This window comes from Pelophylax lessonae (genome assembly GCF_965119305.1).
Source record: "Pelophylax lessonae genome assembly, chromosome: 4".
NCBI lineage: Eukaryota > Metazoa > Chordata > Amphibia > Anura > Ranidae > Pelophylax > Pelophylax lessonae.
In genome coordinates this window covers 145,685,807-145,705,126 of record NC_138771.1, presented here as the reverse complement: position 1 = coordinate 145,705,126, position 19,320 = coordinate 145,685,807, and the positions used below count along the sequence as shown (strand labels likewise).

The 19,320-nt window shown below is 43.1% G+C and overlaps 1 protein-coding gene across 1 annotated transcript in view; it reads left to right on the top strand.

The window, feature by feature from the left end:
- The first annotated feature begins 870 nt into the window (after nt 1-870).
- Nucleotides 871-19,320, top strand: part of MIOX (myo-inositol oxygenase) — a 56,102-nt gene continuing 37,652 nt past the window's right edge. The window contains exons 1-3 of the mRNA XM_082256965.1: nt 871-977; nt 16,151-16,207; nt 17,712-17,792. Coding sequence (XP_082113091.1) covers nt 960-977; nt 16,151-16,207; nt 17,712-17,792 — 156 coding nt within the window. The 5' untranslated portion in view covers nt 871-959. The remainder of the gene's footprint in view (nt 978-16,150; nt 16,208-17,711; nt 17,793-19,320) is intronic.

Here is a 19,320-nt window from a genome sequence, read left to right as displayed (position 1 = left end):
TCCCAGGGGTCCCTCTCTGTTCTTATCCCAGGGGCTACTCTCTGTCATTATTCCAAGGGTCACTCTCTGTCTTTATCTCAGGGGTCCCTCTCTGTCCTCTTTCAAGGGGTCCCCTAAACACCAACTGGGATAGGTTGTTCAGGACAGCAAGGGCCTGTTTAAATTTGCAGTTTGGGGGCAGGAAAACCTCAGAATTGAGCCCTGTATTTACTCACCCCCACCACACCCCCTTTAACTGCAAGGGCCAGGGGTGTACACATGTTGCATCCGCATCAGGAATTATATGTCCTGTCACGCTTGGCAGATGTAGCACCTGCCAAGCATAACTCATTCAAGTGAATGGGGCTGCATTGCAAAGGCTGTGCAACCTTGTGCAGTACAGCAAAAAAAAAAAAGGGTTAAAGTAGGCAATGAGAAGGCGTTGTATTGCCTCCTCATCACCTGCTTCAACTCCTTGAATCACACACTAGCATGCTGAAACTATGTGCATTGCACATGGTTGCAGGGTGTTTGCTGAGTGGGCCTCATTCACTTGAATGGGTCACGATAACCCACCAAAAGCAACAGGGGGTTTAACTCCTGCTGCAACATGTGTACTCATGGACATGGACACAGGGGGGCCCCATGATCTCATATTGCCCGGGGGCCCCATAGGTTATCAGTCCGCCCCTGATATGCCCATCAAAGAAGCACTAGTGGAGAATGCTTCTAAACTAGTTTAAAAAGTTATGAAAACCTGTCTCACAAAGGGTTAATCAGTGAGCCACTGATCCAACTGGCATGGAAGACTCAGCAGAATCTCTTCAATCACTGTTCTCTGGTTAAATGGTCACCTATTCTTGGCCAGTACCACCGTTGCATAGTACACATAAATTAGGTCCATTTCAAGCAATGCTCTTTCCCTGTGTACCACCAGTCTTTTTCCTGAATATTCTCTCTCTAACAGAAAACCCTTGAAAATGAAGGTTCTTCATTTGGTAAGTATACCCTAGATCTGCAGAGAAAGGTGTGTATTATCTGAATGTGTAGTATCTGAGAAATCATTTTTCTTTTAGTTTTCTTGTACAAATTGTATAACAATACTACACCTTCAAAGTCATCAGTGGCAAGGTAATTATGTTATGTATTAAAAATGTGTAATGTACTAACATTATAAGCAAGAGGAGCCTAGACAGAACATTGCTTGTGCACTTGTAATATGGGCTGTATACTAAACTAAGACCTATATAATGGTTTTGAAATACTTTCTAACTATTTTCTGCTAAAACGTTGCTGCAGAGACAGTGTGTGTGCAATGTAGTCTTGGAATAGGTGATAGAATCTATTACCATGGTGTATTAACTAAAAGCTCTGAGATGTATTGGAATGATGGATAGTTGATTTGCATTTTTCTTTGACCTAACAACTTGAGCATTGATACTTGCCTTCTGCTATCCCCTAATAGCTGCAATCGGCCTGGGGGGTGGAAGGGGCTACTGTCCAAATAGAGGAAAGGGCTGTCCAAGGAGCCTAAGAGGAAGGCTGGAATGCCTAAGATAGGGAATAAAGGAGAAGGGGACAGGGATATGTCAGAGTGGCGGCATTCCAATGCGCAAAGGCATAATGTCAGGCTGTTAGTGGGATGGCCCTTCAAGTACGCAGGAGTTGAGCACAATGGAAGGCGGTTCAGGGTGAATTGGGAAGCTGCCAATTTCCAGGGAAACCCAGTGTTGGTTTCTCTATGCTTGCACCAGTCGATCAAGCAGACTATGTGGCACGCTGTATGGTGTTTAATATTGTTTAGGACCTCCATGAGCCTAAGGAATGGATAAGAGGTTTAAATTTAGCCAAGTTTTTTTTTATATGCTCAGATGAATTCTGTGAATTTATGGAATGCTGAAGGAACTGCTAATGAAAGGGAAGACAGTAAATACAGGGATTTTTGGTAGAATGGTAATTTTGACAATGTTACAACGGCCAAACCACAAAAACTATTTGGAAATTCTATTTCTGCGTTATTTAAAATCAATAAAGAGATTGTTTGGAAAAAAAAAAAGAAATTCTCTTTCTGCATCATGATCTTGGTAGACCGAAGCAGCCAGGAATGGGGTGTGGGGGGGAATAAAGGAGAAGGATTCTTTTAGGTTTGCAGGAAGGTAAATGCTGAGAAACTTAAGGGCTAATGAGTTTCATTTAAACTTAACACAGTCAGTTTGAGTGGGGAACATTGCGACTCCCATCACTTTCGATTTATGAAAAGTTATTGTTAAAGAGGAGAGTGCTCTACTGGGTTCCTTGATTTTATTATTACAATAAAGCCCACCAGAAATAATGGATGTTTTATTGAGTGTGGTGAAACATTTTCATCTCCCTTAATGTGTCAACAATCTGGGTTTTTTGATGTAACACACTTTGAACCTAGTCCCTAAAGACTGAGAACAATAGCTTGGATTGGTTTCTGCTTTAGAAGAAAAGATGACTCCTTCTTCAGATCCCTTGATGGATCAGTATAGTAGGTCCCCTTCACTTCCTTCATGTACTATTTACAAACCAAAACTGGCCATAGATATGAGATCAACATCACTGCCATTTTCTAGTTGATACGTATGACAATCCATTGAAGGGAGTGGATGCTCTCTATCCAACTATTTTATGGTGGAAACAAACAGGTTTGAAAACTTTGCCATATCTTGTTATGCAAGCGCTAGGTGGATTCTCCTCTCCCTTTGACTTCCATAGCATAAACATATAACTCTGGGGCATCCCAAGGGTGCATGTTTATGCTTAACACAGCTAGAAAGCCAGCTTTTACTGATGACTGTCGACAACTGGGATATTGAGAGAAAAGGGATGGAAAATCAGTCATAAAATGATTGCAGCACATTAACATTGTTCATTGCTCAATCTGTAAGTTCATGTGAGGTATACCTACTGAAAAGTGCAAAGCTCACAGATTTGATTGTTTCTGTATGAACAAATCTGCTTAAGATCAGGCAATCCAAATATAAAATCTGAGGCATTTGGACAGCCCAGTATTTCTGATGTTTATTATAACTTATTCAACATGGGGAGTTCAAAAGTGTGGGCCTCAGAGACCCAAAGTTTCAGTGCTTCTTAGGTATCAGAGAGGAAGACCCTCCACCACACTATGCAGAGAATGCAGAAAATTTGTGTTTTTTTTCTAAACACTATTACTTACATGTAAAGGACAATATTTTAGATGTACAGAAACTGCAGCCATGCAGCAATCACTTTGCAACTGCATGTAATGCATGTGGTTGCGTTGCAGTGGCTTTTAGTAGTTATACCAGGCGTTCATGCAGTGGCGGCTGGTCAATACGGGGCGCAGGGGCACCGCCCCCCCAAGGCAAGTCTCTGTAACATCAACATTAAAAAAAAAAAATTGTACCTTTAATGGCAGCGGGGCGCCGGACACATTGCTGACTATGGGAGGGGTGGGGGTTTTGGCATCATGTGCCTCTTTCTTGAAAGCTGATTGGCGTCCTTCTAGAGTGTCCTCGGGGCGTAGAGCGATGCGCCCCGAACACTCCTACTCAATATTGCAGTCCTGTGATTGGTCCAGGAGCAGTGACAGGGCTGGGAGGGCTCAGGAGACGCTGATCTACAGCTGGACGTGGACAGGATCTCTGCAGTCTCCAGGAAGGATCAATACCAGCAGGGCTGCCGTCAGGGGGGGACAGGCTGACCAGGGCTGCGACTGGCGATGGGTAGAAGTGGCACCCCACGAAGGCTTATCCTCTGTCCTGCTGCCAGGATCGTCTGTCCTGTTTACAGAGAGTGGATGCCAGCAGTGCGGCCAGATTTCCTCCTGCTCCTGGTATTAAAAGTCTCTCTCTCCCCTTGTCATTGCAACCTTGAGTGCACAGATCCTGATATGTCCTGATATGTCTGTGAGTCACAGCACACTATCTCCTCCTAGCCAGGGGTCTCCCTTTACTGGAGAACGATGGACAGGAGGGGTCTGTGTTGGGGTCCCCTCTGATCACCCCCTGCAGTCCTACTAACTAGGGATATCCTTCTCCTAGATGAGTGGTGGTAGAGGGGTGGTGGGCAGGGTGGGGTCCGTTTTGGGCTCCCCACTGATCACCCCCTGCAGTCATCCTAGCTGGGGGTTTCTTTTTACTGGAGAAGGGTGGGTAGGGCAGTCTGTGTTGGGGTCATGTCTGATAACCCCCCTGCAGTCCTAGCTGGGGGTCTCCTTTTACTGGGGAAAAAAGTGGGTGAGGGGTCTGTGTGGAGGCCCCCTCTAAAGACCTCCTCCAGTTCTCTTAAGTGGGGGGTCTCCTTCTTCTTCAGGGGGGTGGGCAGGGCGGTTTGTGTGGGGGTCCCCTCTGATCATCCTCCTGCAATCTTCCTAGCTGAGGGGGGTCTCCTTTCTTTGGAGAAGGTTGAGCAGGGGGGTATGTGTGGGGGTCCTCCCTGGTTACCCCTGCAGTGGTCCTAGCTGGGCATCTTCTTTTACTGGAGAAGGGTGGCAGAGGTATGTGTGGGATTAGACTGGTAGGACCTATCACTTAGTACCCAGTGTGGGTGGCCATCGTCCCAATAAATAGATACAAGGAAGGTACCCCCATTGGTATGGGATTTTACATGCCACTCACACACTGAACAGAGATACAAAAATATGCATGTAAAATCAAATTTATTACATAACAAGAAAGAAAAATAGGTTACACAAACATGTATGGCTAGAGCAAGCTAGACATGACAAACTTTAAAAACTTGCAAGTAATGACAGACCAGTATCCGTACAAAAGACTCTTGGGTATCATTGGTAGGAAGAACCGGACAGGACCCTACGCGTTTCGGGTTTAGAAACCCTTCATCAGGGGTCAACCAAATGTTCGTTACAAAATGTTTACCTATATATGGGTATAAATTGTATTTTAATATTGCAAAATTGGAAAAATATACAAAATACAAAACAACAAGCGCATTACATGTGATGTGAAAATATGTCAATTATTCTCATCTTCAAGTGTAGGTACCTACCCAAGGCAGTTCTCTTTGTAGGGGCAACTGGGCTGTCAGTTAAAATCGGTGTCAACCGAAGGGAGGATGTCTGGTATTAAGGAGAGCATAATTCATTGGGAAAGAAAGGAAATAATAAAGGAATGTAGGCGGAAGTCAGTCGCATCGTGGGCACCACGATGATCCATCACTGGTCCTAGTTTCCCATGAGTGGTTTGGGCCACTGTAATAATTCAGTAGTCACTGAAACAATGGTAAAATGAGGAAATATATATATAAATCTATATCATAAACATCTTGTGTGAATAGGACAGAGTCTAGATAAAAAGAAGGGGGAAAGAATTTCTTAGCATACCTCTTATAAGTATATTTTGTTTGTGGCTAGAGGTAGACAAAGTATATGAGTAAAACGTTTGCAGGGCGTGGATAGTATCCTAGAACAAAATATATAGTTGTATATGGACAAGTGGGAGAGGGCGGGACAAGGAAAAAGTGTCCAGAGTGAGGACACAAGGGGTTAAGGTTAGAGCATATAGGTCTCTAGGGTGAGTATGAATGTATAAAGGAAGAAAAAGTAGTGTCATGCAACAATTTGGAAAATAGGAAAGAATAGGAACCACGCGGAATCCCAAGGACTATGAGGAAAACAAATGATGGAGTTTATTGCATGAAATCAAGTTAGACAGGGCTTGGAAGCTATCTCCCTGGTATCCCAAACATAAACCATAGTCTAAGGAGTGCTTCAAATGCTGATTCCATCTATTTGTATGCCATTAATTAAAGTGTTGACAGCCTGTTGGGGCTTAGCATTCACAGTAGTCATATACAGTATGTAGTATGAGTAGTAATTTGTATATAGCGTAGGCAAAAAAAGACTGCATAATGGAGGTGGTTATTGGGGTACCATAGCTGGAGATCAGACCCTGTCTAAAGAAGAAAAATCATAGTAGCCAGGAAAGCAGATATGGTGCTCAATGAGAGGTTGCATAAAGCTGCTAAAACATGCATGTAGAATAGTGTCTAGAGTGAGACCCAGGATACACAGTTGTATAGACTGTCCAGCAGGCGTCACATAGTGCCCACAGTACAAGACAAGTGTTCAGAAGGAAGGGACCAAAAGTCACGCTGTGATGATAGTACAGTCAGGAATCTTCCATGTGCCGTGGTGGTGCCAGTAATAGAGAAATAGTGTTGAAGGAGAGAATTGCAGCGGTATACTTACCTCCGTCCTGTTCACCTCGACGTAGACATCCTCTGCGAAGATAGCAGCCGAGCAGCCCGCTATAAATCGTCCAAGAGGACTCTAGCGGCTGCGCAGTAGAGCAGCGCCCTACGACCTCTCCGGGAGAAAGGCCAATCGGAGCATCTGCCGTCAGAGCGCGGCACCCGCCCCCATCCGGAGGAGGGGAGGAGGGGGATGCCGCGCTACCACGGCAACCGACGCTGGAAGGGAAGTGCGTCACCACTCTGTGGAGAGGGTGAGTTTCTAGGATACTATCCATGCCCTGCAAACGTTTTACTCATATACTTCGTCTACCTCTAGCCACGAACAAATCATACTTATAAGAGGTATGCTAAGAAATTCTTTCCCCCTTCTTTTTATCTAGACTCTGTCCTATTCACACAAGATGTTTATGATATAGATTTATATATATATTTCCTCATTTTACCATTGTTTTAGTGACTACTGAATTATTACAGTGGCCCAAACCACTCATGGGAAACTAGGACCAGTGATGGATCATCGTGGTGCCCACGATGCGACTGACTTCCGCCTACATTCCTTTATTATTTCCTTTCTTTCCCAATGAATTATGCTCTCCTTGATACCAGACATCCTCCCTTCGGTTGACACCGATTTTAACTGACAGCCCAGTTGCCCCTACAAAGAGAACTGCCTTGGGTAGGTACCTACACTTGAAGATGAGAATAATTGACATATTTTCACATCACATGTAATGCGCTTGTTGTTTTGTATTTTGTATATTTTTCCAATTTTGGAATATTAAAATACAATTTATACCCATATATAGGTAAACATTGTTGTGTACCGAACTTTGGTTGACCCCTGATGAAGGGTTTCTAAACCCGAAACACGTAGGGTCCTGTCCGGTTCGTCCTACCAATGATACCCAAGAGTCTTCTGTACGGATACTGGTCTGTCATTACTTGCAAGTTTTTAAAGTTTGTCATGTCTAGCTTGCTCTAGCCATACATGTTTGTGTAACCTATTTTTCTTTCTTGTTATGTAATAAATTTGATTTTACACGCATATTTTTGTATCTCTGTTCAGTGTGTGAGTGGCATGTAAAATCCCATACCAATGGGGGTACCTTCCTTGTATCGAGGTATGTGTGGGGGTCCCCTCTGATCACTCTTCTGCATTCCTCCTAAGTGAGGGTGTCATTCTCCTGGAGGTGGGTGGGCAGAGGGGGTTCTGTGTTGGGGTCCCCTCTGGTCACCCCTGCAGTCTATTTAGCTGAGAGTCTGCTTTAACTGCAAGGGAAGGGGTTTATTTTTTTCCTGGATAGGGGTCTCCCTATATTTGTCTGTATTCCTGGATGAATGGGAGGGGATCTTTTTTATTTGCCCCCATGCACTCCTTTTGTTCAGGGGTCTTCTTCTCTTGAGGAGGTCAGGATTCCTGGATGAGACAGATGGGCCCCTCTAATTATCTCCCTGCATTTCATGGTAATGGGGGATCTATAAATGTATGGGAGTCAGTGGGTACTATATAAAGGTAGGTAGGTGTCTGGAGTCTTTTAACCACTTTAAGACCGGAATATTTTGCTTCTTAATGACCAGGCCCTATTTTGTTTTTCAGCACTGCGTGACTTTAACTGACAATTGCGCGGTCATGTGACGCTGTACCCAAATAAAATTGATGTCCTTTTTTTCCCACAAATAGAGCTTTATTTTGGTGGTATTTGATCACCTGTGCGATTTTTTTTTATTTTTTGCGCTATAAACAAAAAAAGAGCGACAATTTTGAAAAAAAAAAAAAAAATAATATTTTTCACATTCTGCTATATGACATTCCCAAAAGAAAAAAAAATTAAAAATCGAAATTTAACATTTTAGGCCAATTTGTTTTCTGCTACATATTTTTGTACCTTGATTACTGAAGGCCCCTTTCACACTTGTGTGACCTCAAAGTCACGCAATTTTTACTGCGTTTTTTGCTGCGAAGCAATGCCTATAACATTTTTCTGTTTGCGCCCCCCAAAAAATTTTGAGCACCAGCCGCCACTGCGTTCAGGAGGCGACAAATCCTAACCAAGCCAGTTGTAAAATGCTTCTGAGAAGCAATCCACCGCAGACCGCTTTTCAGAGGGACAGTTAACATTGCCGCACTAGTAAATGATGGGTTTGCCATTTTTTTTCGAATTAAATTATTATAGAGATGTATTGCTTTGCAGCTAAAAGGGATCAGTGGCTCAGTACAATTACTCTATTTCTCTTTTATTAAGGTGAAGTATTAGCCACATAGATATAGCATTGCTTGAAATGTATTGGCAGACTTGTAGACAGCACTAGTACCATCAGTAAAATACAAACATTGTATAGTACTGCAGAGCAGGAAGCTGAGTCTGCATATGTAATGAACAAATAAGCCTACGTTATATAATTATAAATTATAAATAGAAAAAAGCCTTTTAAAATGTTAACATGTTATAATAATGTGATGGTGGACAGTGTTACTGGCTATGCAGGACTTCTTTTTATCCACAAGGGGGCAGAATCAGGTGTGCTTTTGTTGAGATTGACTTTAGACTGCAGCACTTTGGGAGATGTAGTCTGGATGGAGATCAGAGTCATTGCTGATGCTGGGTTATCAATTAATGTATCCCGGGATACCAGAGAGCAGGAGGAGCAATATAAATAGAAAAGCCTGGAAAAGAGCCGGGCAGTTGGGGAGAACGCCAACCATAGAGCAGCTGCAGAGGCAGAGGTACTGTGCTTTGTATAGGGGGAGTCAGCAAGATGCTTGTATGCTGAATGCTGATGTACCCTGACCCAGGTGGGTGGACTAAGCTAGGCTGCTCCGGTACCTGTTCTGGAACGCTAGTCTGTGACCCAGGCCGCTGCTGTTCAGGCCCACTGGAAGAGCCACGGAGGTGGACTGACAAAATACTTGTCATTCTTCCAGCCACAGCTTACAGTCAACAAACAACGGGGGGCTCCTCCAACACTTCAGCCAATCATTACAGGAGGATTCCAGAGAGAAAGAGAGTGGTGAGTGGGTCGCAGACCCACAGTTAAGCTGAACCTTTTACAGTGTTATTAGTCTCCACTTCCAAGAAGCTGCAGGTATAGGTTTCCCACACACCATTCTGCTAACTGTTACTGAACTAGGTCCAGCATGGGCTGCTCACCTGTTCTTTACAATGCACTGCAAAACCGTGCACATTTTTCATCTAATTGCTGAAGATGTGCCTTCATCTAATTATTCAACGGTATCCAAAGATCCCTCCCTATTGCTCAATCAAACTCTTGAGGTGCAGTACTGTAAATACTCAAATTTTAGATATACAGTATACCATCCCTGTGGGTCAACATCTTCAAGGGCCCCAACGTAGCCGGCAGAAGGTTCGCATTAAGGACTACTGTCAGGTAACTTCATCCTGTTTGACTTTAAATTCAGGCTTAAACTTAGTACCTTGTCAGGAGAGCTCTCAAGTGACAAAGCCTGTCCTCTGTCATTACTTATTTGGTCACTTACAGCCATCCATCCCATGAGGAGAGCTGCCGTTTATGCTAACACACTTTCACCCCCTTCCTGCCCAGGCCCATTTTAGCTTTCAGCGGTGTCACATGTTGAATGACAATTACTCAGTCATGCAACACTGTACTCATATAACATTTTTATCATTTTTTTTTCACACAAATAGAGCTTTCTTTTGATGTTATTTAATCACCACTGAGTTTTTATTTATTGCTTAACTACCTCCCATCCGCGCTACAGCCTATATACGGCTGCAGCGCGGACTCGAATTTTAGGGAGGCCATTTTTAAACGGCCTCCCAGAAGCAGGCTCCCCGCGCGCTCCCGCGAGCGCGCATCGGGGAGAATCTGTGTCGGCCGTGTCCCTTGGACACAGCCGATCACAGATCGTGGTGAATGGCCAATCACAGCGACCATTCACCACGTGATCGGACCATCCAATGAGAGATGATCTCATATGTAAACATATGAGATCATCTCTCATCGCCGGCGCTCCTTCCTCACACGGAGCCTGCAGTATGAGGAAGGAGGGGGAGCCGTCAGCCGCCGGGGACACAGAGACATGTAATCAGGGCACTGATTACTGCAAGGTAAAAAAACATACACAAATTGCCCCCAACAGTGCCCACAGTGCCCGCCATCAGTGCCCCCCATCAATGCCCACAATCAGTGCCCATAGTGCTGCCAGTCAGTGCCCATCAGTGCCTGCTCATCTAGGCACTGATGAGCACTGACTGGCAGCACTATGGGCACTGAGTGTGGGCACTGATGGTGCTGCCCATCAGTGCTCATCAGTGCCGCCCATCAGTGCTCATCAGTGCCACCCGTCAGTGTCCATCAGTGCCATCTGCCAGTGCCCATCAGTGCCGCCTCTCAGTGCCCATCAGTGCTGCCCGTCAGTGCCGCCTCTCAGTGCCCAGCAGTGCCATCTCTCAGTGCCACCTCTCAGTGCCCAGCAGTGCCACCTCTCAGTGCCCAGCAGTGCCGCCTATCAGTGCTCATCAGTGCCGCCTATCAGTGCCGCCTATCAATGCCGCCTATCAGTGCTCATCAGTGCGGCATATTAGTACCTCCTCATCAGTGCCCATAAGTGCCACCTCATCAGTGCCCATAAGTGCCACCTCATCAGTGCCCATCAGTGCAGCCTATCAGTGCCCATCAGTGCCACCTCATCAGCGCACATCAGTGAAGGAGAAAAATTTATTTTCAAAATTTACTCGCAGAAAATAAGAAAAACTTTTTTTTTTTTTTCAAAATTTTCTGTCTTTATTCTTTTTTTTTGTAAAAAAAAAAAAAAAAAGAGATGATTAAATACCACCAAAAGAAAGCTCTATTTGTGTGAAAAAAATTATAAAAATTTCATATGGGTACAGTGTAGCATGACCGCGCAATTGTCAGTCAAAGTGTGACAGCGCTGAAAGCTGAAAATTGGCCTGGATGGGAAGGGTGTTTAAGTGCACAGAAGGCAAGTGGTTAATAAACAAAAAAAGACTAAATGGTTTTGACCACTTGCTTACTGGGCACTTTTACCCGCTTTCTGCCCAGGCATATTTTTAGCTTTCAGTGCGGTCACACTTTGTCAATTACTCAGTCATGCAACGCTGTATCCAAGCAAAATTGTTGTAATTTTTTGAGACAGATAGAGCTGTCTTTTGGTGGTATTTAGTCACCACTGGATTTTTTATTTTTTGCTAAAGAAACAAAAAAAAAGACCAAAAATTTAGTTTTTTCTTCACTGATGTGCATTGATTAGGCTGCACTGATAAAGGGCACTGATGGGCACTTATCAGGTGGCACTGATAAGGAGGCACTGATAGGCAGCACTGATTGGTACTGATGGAGCTGTACTGATAATCAAGGCACTGATGATCAATGCCCTGATTATCAGGGTGAACTATGTGCTGACAGGCTTGCCAGGTAACAGCTCTCCTTTCCTCCCACATCCTTTCCCTGCATCCAATTCGCATGACAGGAGAGTGTGACTGGCTCTCAATGGAACCCGTTCACATATCTCTGGGACAGCAATGGAGCGCACTGCAGAAAGGTCCTGTGTGTCTTCGGTTCTGTTTCAGATCCATATTCAGCCAAAAAGTTGGACCAAATTTGGACCCAAAACAGCAAATGGGGACACCCCAGTCCCATTGCTGCGAGCCGCTCTGCAGATAGTGTGAACCCCGCCTTAAATACAAGTAAATGGTGCAACATACACATATCAGAAATATGAAATGTTGAATGTTGAGGTAACATACTCTTTAAGGGTTAGGGTAAAGGTTAGATTTAACCTATAGCATATGTTTACCCAACTTTATTTTATAGTTGTAGATGGAGTGTGGAAGGGGTAGCACTCCAGTGACATTTTTAATTGCTGTCTTTGTCCCCATTGGGTAGATTCACCCCATTTATTGGTTCTGGTACCCATCATCTCCAAGACAACAAAGTGCTTGGGAATTAAAAATAATGTACGGTTATCACCAGAATAGGAGGTGAGGAGAAATATTTCAATGGGGAATTCCTCTAACTTCTTGTTGTGTCAGCACAGGAAGGAAAGACATAATCTCAGCAACAAGACAAAGCCAGGGAAAAATAAACCCAAAAGGATTGAACCCTTTTCAACTCTACCCAAAACTAAAAAAGAAAAAACATTTTGGGCTACACATACACTTTAAGGGGTCAGGTTGAATTACATGGTGTAGGGTACAAATTGGGGATCGGGGAGTGAGGTTTAATAACCATTGGTAAGGTTTAGGGTTACATAGGTTGAGGTTAGGCTAAGTTTAAGGTTTCAAATTAAATGTTATATGGTAGCTTACAGTGAGGGTGCCAAAATATTATATGCACTTACGTGATAAAATTGATGTGATGGAAATGCATCCATATACAGTTTATTAATGTAAAAATGTTGTGTCTCAACAAATAAAAAGCAAGTGTGGCAATAATCAGAAATGGATATTGAATACACTAATGAAGATTTAGATTTTTCTTTACAATAATTATATACAGTATTTAGTTTATCTAATGGGAAAGGACTTATTAGATATTATATGAAAAAGAAAATTGAATATTAGATGCATTTATAAATTTGAACAGATTCTCCCTGACATATGCGGTGACTTCTTCCCCTTGACCAATAAAAACGATGTGTTATATTTGCTGTCTTTTTGTGTCATAAGCAAACAGTGGTGATACAATAAGTCTGATGCAAAAATAGTATAGACGTTATCCTTTACATCCGCTTATACTAAGGTGACCAGATTTGTAAAATGAAATCCGGGGACATATATATATATTTTTTATATTGGCAAATGGCACAGGACTGTATAATACACAGAGCGCAGGGTACAGGGCTGCATAATACACCGAGCGCTAGGCACAGGACTGCATAATACACAGAGTGCTGGGCACTGGACTACATAATACACATAGCGCCGGGCACAGGACTACATACTACACAGAGCGCTGAGCACAGGACTACATAATATACAGAGCGATGGGCACAGGACTGCATAATACACAGAGTGCTGGGCACAGGACTACATAACACACAGAGCTCTGGGCACAGGACTGCATAATACACAGAGCACTAGTCACAGGACTACATAATAGACAGAGTGCTGGGCACAGGACTGCATATCACACAGAGCGCTAGGCACAGGACTGCATAATACACAGAGTGCTGGGCACTGGACTACATAATACACAGAGCGCCGGGCACAGGACTACATACTACACAGAGCGCTGAGCACAGGACTACATAATATACAGAGCGATGGGCACAGGACTGCATAATACACAGAGTGCTGGGCACAGGACTACATAACACACAGAGCTCTGGGCACAGGACTGCATAATACACAGAGCACTAGGCACAGGACTACATAATAGACAGAGCGCTGGGCACAGGACTGCATATCACACAGAGCGCTAGGCACAGGACTGCATAATACACAGAGCGCTGGGCACAGGACTGCATAATACAAAGAGCGCTGGGCACAAGACTGCATAATACACAGAGTGTTGGAAACAGGACTGCATAATACACAGAGCGCTAGGCACAGGACTGCATAATACACAGAGTGCTGGGCACAGGACTACATAATACACAGAGTGCTGGGCACAGGACTACAGAATACACAGAGCACTGGGGACAGGACTACATAATATACAGGAGGGCGTTAGGCATAGAGTACAGGGTTCAGAGGTTTGCTTTGCACAGAGGACCCTTCTGCCCCCACATCTATAGCTCACCTCTGCATCCTTCGCTCACAGATTCTCTGCAGACACTTCTTAGCCCTTCCCCCGAAATAGCTAAACTCTCCATCTCTCCATGCAGCTGCATCAGCTCTGACCCCTGCTCCCCCTCTGCCCTCATTCGTGTACAAACAGCACCCCCCCCCCCCCCCCATCTGCTCATCTCCCAGTCTCAACCCTCCACACAGGCAATTTTTGGCTCTGCCTCTTCTCCACTGAACAGCAGCAGGAGCGGCAATGAGATCGTCCAGCAGGGGGTGTCTGCATCTGAGCCACCAGGCTGTTTCTCAGCCAGCACGGGATGTCCTGTTTACAGTACATTAATCCAACCCTGAATCCGGGGACAAAACCGGGGACAGACTTACTTAGACCGGGGACTGTCACCGGACACCGGGGACGTCTGGTCACCCTAGCTTATACTGCATGTTTTATTTATATTTTATAAATGATATGTTAATATATATATATATATATATATATATATATATATATATATATATATATATATATTCAGTATATATATAATCATTTCCAGAGGCTTTTTTTTCTTATATACAGTGCATCCGGAAAGTATTCATGGCACTTCACTTTTTCCACATTTTGTCATGTTACAGCCTTATTCCAAAATTCATTAAAGTCATTATTTTCCTCAAAAGTCTATCAAACAATACCCCATAATGACAGCGTGAAAGAGGTTTGTTTGAAATCTTTGCAAATTTATAAAAATAAAAAAGTGAAAAAAAATCACATGTACATAAGTATTCACAGCCTTTGCCATGACAATCAGAATTGAGCTCAAGTGCATCCTGTTTCCACTGATCATCCTTAATGTTTCTAAAACTAGATTGGAGTCCACCTGTGGTAAATTCAGTTGATTGGACATGATTTGGAAAGTCACACACTTGTCTTTTTAAGGTCCCACGGTTAAAGGTGCATATCAGAGCACAAACCAAGCCATGAAGTCCAAGGAATTGTATGTAGACCTCCGAGACAGGATTGTATTGAGGCACAGATACGGGGCTGGCTGGTACAGTGCCTGTGGCTGGCTGGTACAGGGCCTGTGGGTGGCTGGCAGTCTGGCACCCTGTCTGTGGGTGGCTGGGTGGCTGGCTGTCTGGCACCGTGTGGTGGGTGGCTGGCTGTCTGGCACCCTGTGGTGGGTGGGTGGCTGGCCCAGGGGCTGAGTGGGTGTCTGGTACAGGGCCTGTGGGTGGCTGGCTGGTACAGTGCCTGTGGCTGGCTGGTACAGTGCCTGTGGGTGGCTGGCTGGCTGGTACAGGGTCTGTGGGTGGCTGGCTGGCTCGCTGGTACAGTGCCTGTGGCTGGCTGGCTGGCTGGTACAGGGCCTGTGGATGTGGGTGGCTGGCTGGCACCGAGCTGCTGTGGATGGGTGTACGGCTGTGATACACTCCCACGAGACTAGTCCTGACTCCAGACGAGGCTGTCCAAGGTGAGGGAGGCGGCCCAAGAAGGCAGAATGACGTCACAAAAATATCGGGCAGTTCCGGGGCCGATACCGATATATTGGGGAAAGTGCATATCGGCCCCCGATAATCGGTCTATCCCTAATATGTACACTAGCTATACATATTATTATATAGGATTTATATAGCGCCGACAGTTTACGCAGCGCTCTACAACTTGAGTGTAAACAGTACAAATACAAAATACACTTTATTACAGTGGGAATCAGAGGGCCCTGCTCTTTAGAGCTACATATGTACATATAGTTATATATACAGTATATACATATATATTTACATATCAATCTGATTATAAGTGTAATTTAGTATTTTTCAAAGGTAGGGAAAAGATCCAAGTGTATATGAGTTCATAAAACCCTGTGCCTGGAAAGTGTGAATACACATAGTTGTGTGTAGGAGTAGGTGTATCAGGGCAGTGCTGTTTAACAGTTGTCAGAGAACACTTCATGCGTGATGAGTAAAGTCTATGTACAGGGACATATGCCAGCTTGTTATTTTGCAGTGTTGGTGTTTTTCGCCTTCATCAGTCTCAAGGTACACAGTGTATGTTGTTGCAGTATTGCTGTCAAAATAGTTTTTTTTTGTTTTTTGTTTTTAATGTAGACTTTAGTGTTCCCTTCTATTTAACCTTATTTAAACATAATACACAATTGCAGTGGTAAATAAGTGTAGATACAATACAAATGAAATATTTCACTTAGCACCATTTTCCTTAATTGCAGGATCCTTCTCTTACTTATCGTCCAGAACCAGAACATCACCAGTACAGGAATTATATGGTGAGTATAACACAATAGAATGTACTTTATATATATATATATATATATATATATATATATATATATATATACTGTATATATATATATGTATATATATATATATATATACTTCATTCGTCCACTGTTTGCCTGCACTGCCGATCCAGCTAGGGCAGCTGTCAATCATGTTCACTCTGCATGTTGGTGAAGGAACATAAGCAGCTTTTATTCCTGCATTGGGGCCTAAGAGAAAAATCATGTGTATCATAGTTATAGATGGAAGATATCTAGGGTGCCAGGTGGTCAGGATCAGCCCACTGGGTACCACTGGAGAAGCACCTTGACCAAATAAACATATGTAAATTATTAGAATATAAATCCCATATAATAGGAATAGGAAAAATGTATTTGTGGATTTTGATTGGTTGAATACAGTGATGACAATAAGCTGCAGATGGAGTGAATAAAAAAATGTGGCAGGATCTTTATTTCTTCTGACTTTCATCTTCTTTTTTTCTTCCTCCTCTTCCCTTCTTGGACCCCTTGTTGTCCCCTTCTGATACCCATTGTACTGTGTTTGTTGATGTGATATCAATGGTAACCAATGATGCTCTGCACCGGATCAGGAATACTTTTCGAATGCCTTGTTATGTAACATGTTCTGAAACGGTACCAAGAGCTAAAATATGTATGTATACATAATATATGTATACATATATATATATATATATATATATATATATATATATATATATATAATAAATGTATACAGTTGGTTTGGGCTGCTCATTCACAAGAATTACATGCAAAATAATGGTACCGCTTTCAGCACCTAAAATCCAAAAGAATCATACCGCCAGGGAGGTTAAAGAGGGATCCAGACTGCTTCTCTACACAGAGATACAGGGGTGGGCCACTTTACATTTCATTTAATTGCCACTGCTTTAAAGCGGAATTAAACTCTCTCAATCAACTTTAACTACTTTTAATCCTCATTCTGCTAACATTAGTAAATAGAAAGGAAGGTAAATTATATTTCTTTGTTATAAACTTTTTTTTTTTACAGTTCTTCACTTGCTTTCTGGGTTCTGGTTTAGGTCAAAATGATATCATACATCCCAGGAGTCTTCATGGGCATTTTTGTTCTTTCATGTAGAGGAGGGGAGGAGAGGAGGAGGGACTTTCTCAGCTAAGCACACCCACCTGCCTGCATGCTTGAGCTAAGGGCAGATAGATTCCAGAAAGTAAATGCTACATACATCATCTGCCCTTACTTAAGATGGCCATGGGTAAAAAGGGGTGTGGCTTTCAAAGTGATTTCCCAACACAATAAAACATGGATGAATGGGTCGGTTTTCTTTGAATATTAGAAAATGTATATTTATATGTTACATTTTCTACTGTTATACTAGGGAATCTGTTCCTTTGAGTAATATGGTAAAAAGCCATCATTAAAAAGGTGATCATTATGGATGTTTTATTTACACCTTTTAATGTAACTTTGTTATCTTTTAATTTGTTCTAGGATGGCCCCCTTGTGGACAGAGTGAAAATGACCTACACACTTATGCACACATACCAAACAGTGGATTTTGTAAAAGAAAAGGTGATAAAAAAACTAAAGCAAATATTATATCCTGGTAATGATGTATAAATATACAAGCAAAATGGTACAGTTAGTAGCCAGCTATGTGTGAATATGCTAATACACTGGTGCGCAGTCATGTTGGACAGGAAGGGACCATCCCCAAACTGTTCCCACAAAGTTGGGACAATGAAATTGTCCAAAATGCCTTGGTATGATGATGCATAAAGAATTCCCTTCACTGGAACTAAGGGGCCAAGCCCAACCCTTGAAAAACAACCCCACACCATAATCCCCCCTCCACCAAATACTTTAAACCAGTGCACAAAGCAAGGTCCATAAAGACATGGATGAATGAGTTTGGGGTGGAGGAACTTGATTGGCCTACCCAGAGTCCTGACCTCAAACCGACAGAACACCTTTGGGATGAATTAGTGCGGAGACTGCGAGCCAGCCTTCTCTCCAACATCAGTGCCTGACCTCACAAATGCACTTCTGCAAGAATGGACAAATATTCCCATGGACATACTCCTAAACCTTGTGGGCAGCCTTCTCAGAAGAGTTGAAGCTGTTATTGCTGCAAAGGGTGGGCCAACTCAATATTGAACCCTATGGACTAAGACTGGGATGCCATTAAAGTTCATGTGTGTGTAAAGGCAGGCGTCCCAATACTTTTGTGTGTGTGTGTGTGTGTGTGTGTGTGTGTGTATATATATATATATATATATATATATATATATGTGTACATATATAAAGTACTGTGCAAAAGTTTAAGAAGGTGTGAACAAATGCCGTAAAGTAAGTGTGCTTTCAAAAATATATATTTTAATTGGTTATTTTAATAAATTTACAAAATGTAAAGTGAGTGAACAGAACAAAAATCAATATTTAGTGTGACTACCCTTTGGCTTCAAACCAGCATCAATTCTTACACTTGCACACTTTGTACATTTGCACAAAGTGAGGAATTTTGTAGGATTAGTGTCAGGTCTATGATTAACCAAATATACCAAGCCAGTGCTAATGATCATCAATCCATCAATTCATTCAAATGTAGTTTGAGACACAGTAATTAACTGAAACAGAAACAGCTGTGTAGGAGGATTAATACTGGGTGAGGAACAGCCAAACTCTGCTTCTAATGTGAGGTTGTGGAAGACAGTTTCATGTCACAGGTCATACACCTTTGCAAGACTAAGCACAGCATTAAGACACAAGGTAATTATACTGCATCAGCAAGGTCTCTTCCAGGCAAAGATTCCAAAGCAGACTGGGGTCTCAAGATGAGCTGTTTAAGCTCTTTTGAAAAAGCACAAAGAAACAGACAATGCTGAGGACCATAGACGCAGTGATCGGTCAAGAAGACTTAATGCTGAAGATGAAAGCCACATCATGCTTACTTCACTTGGATGTCCAGCAGTGCCATCAGCACAGAACTGGTGAAAACCAGTGGGACCTAGGTACACCCATCTACTGTCCAGAGAATCCTGGCCAGAAGTAGTGGAAGAATTGCGGCCAAAAAGGCATACCTTCAACGTGGAAACAAGGC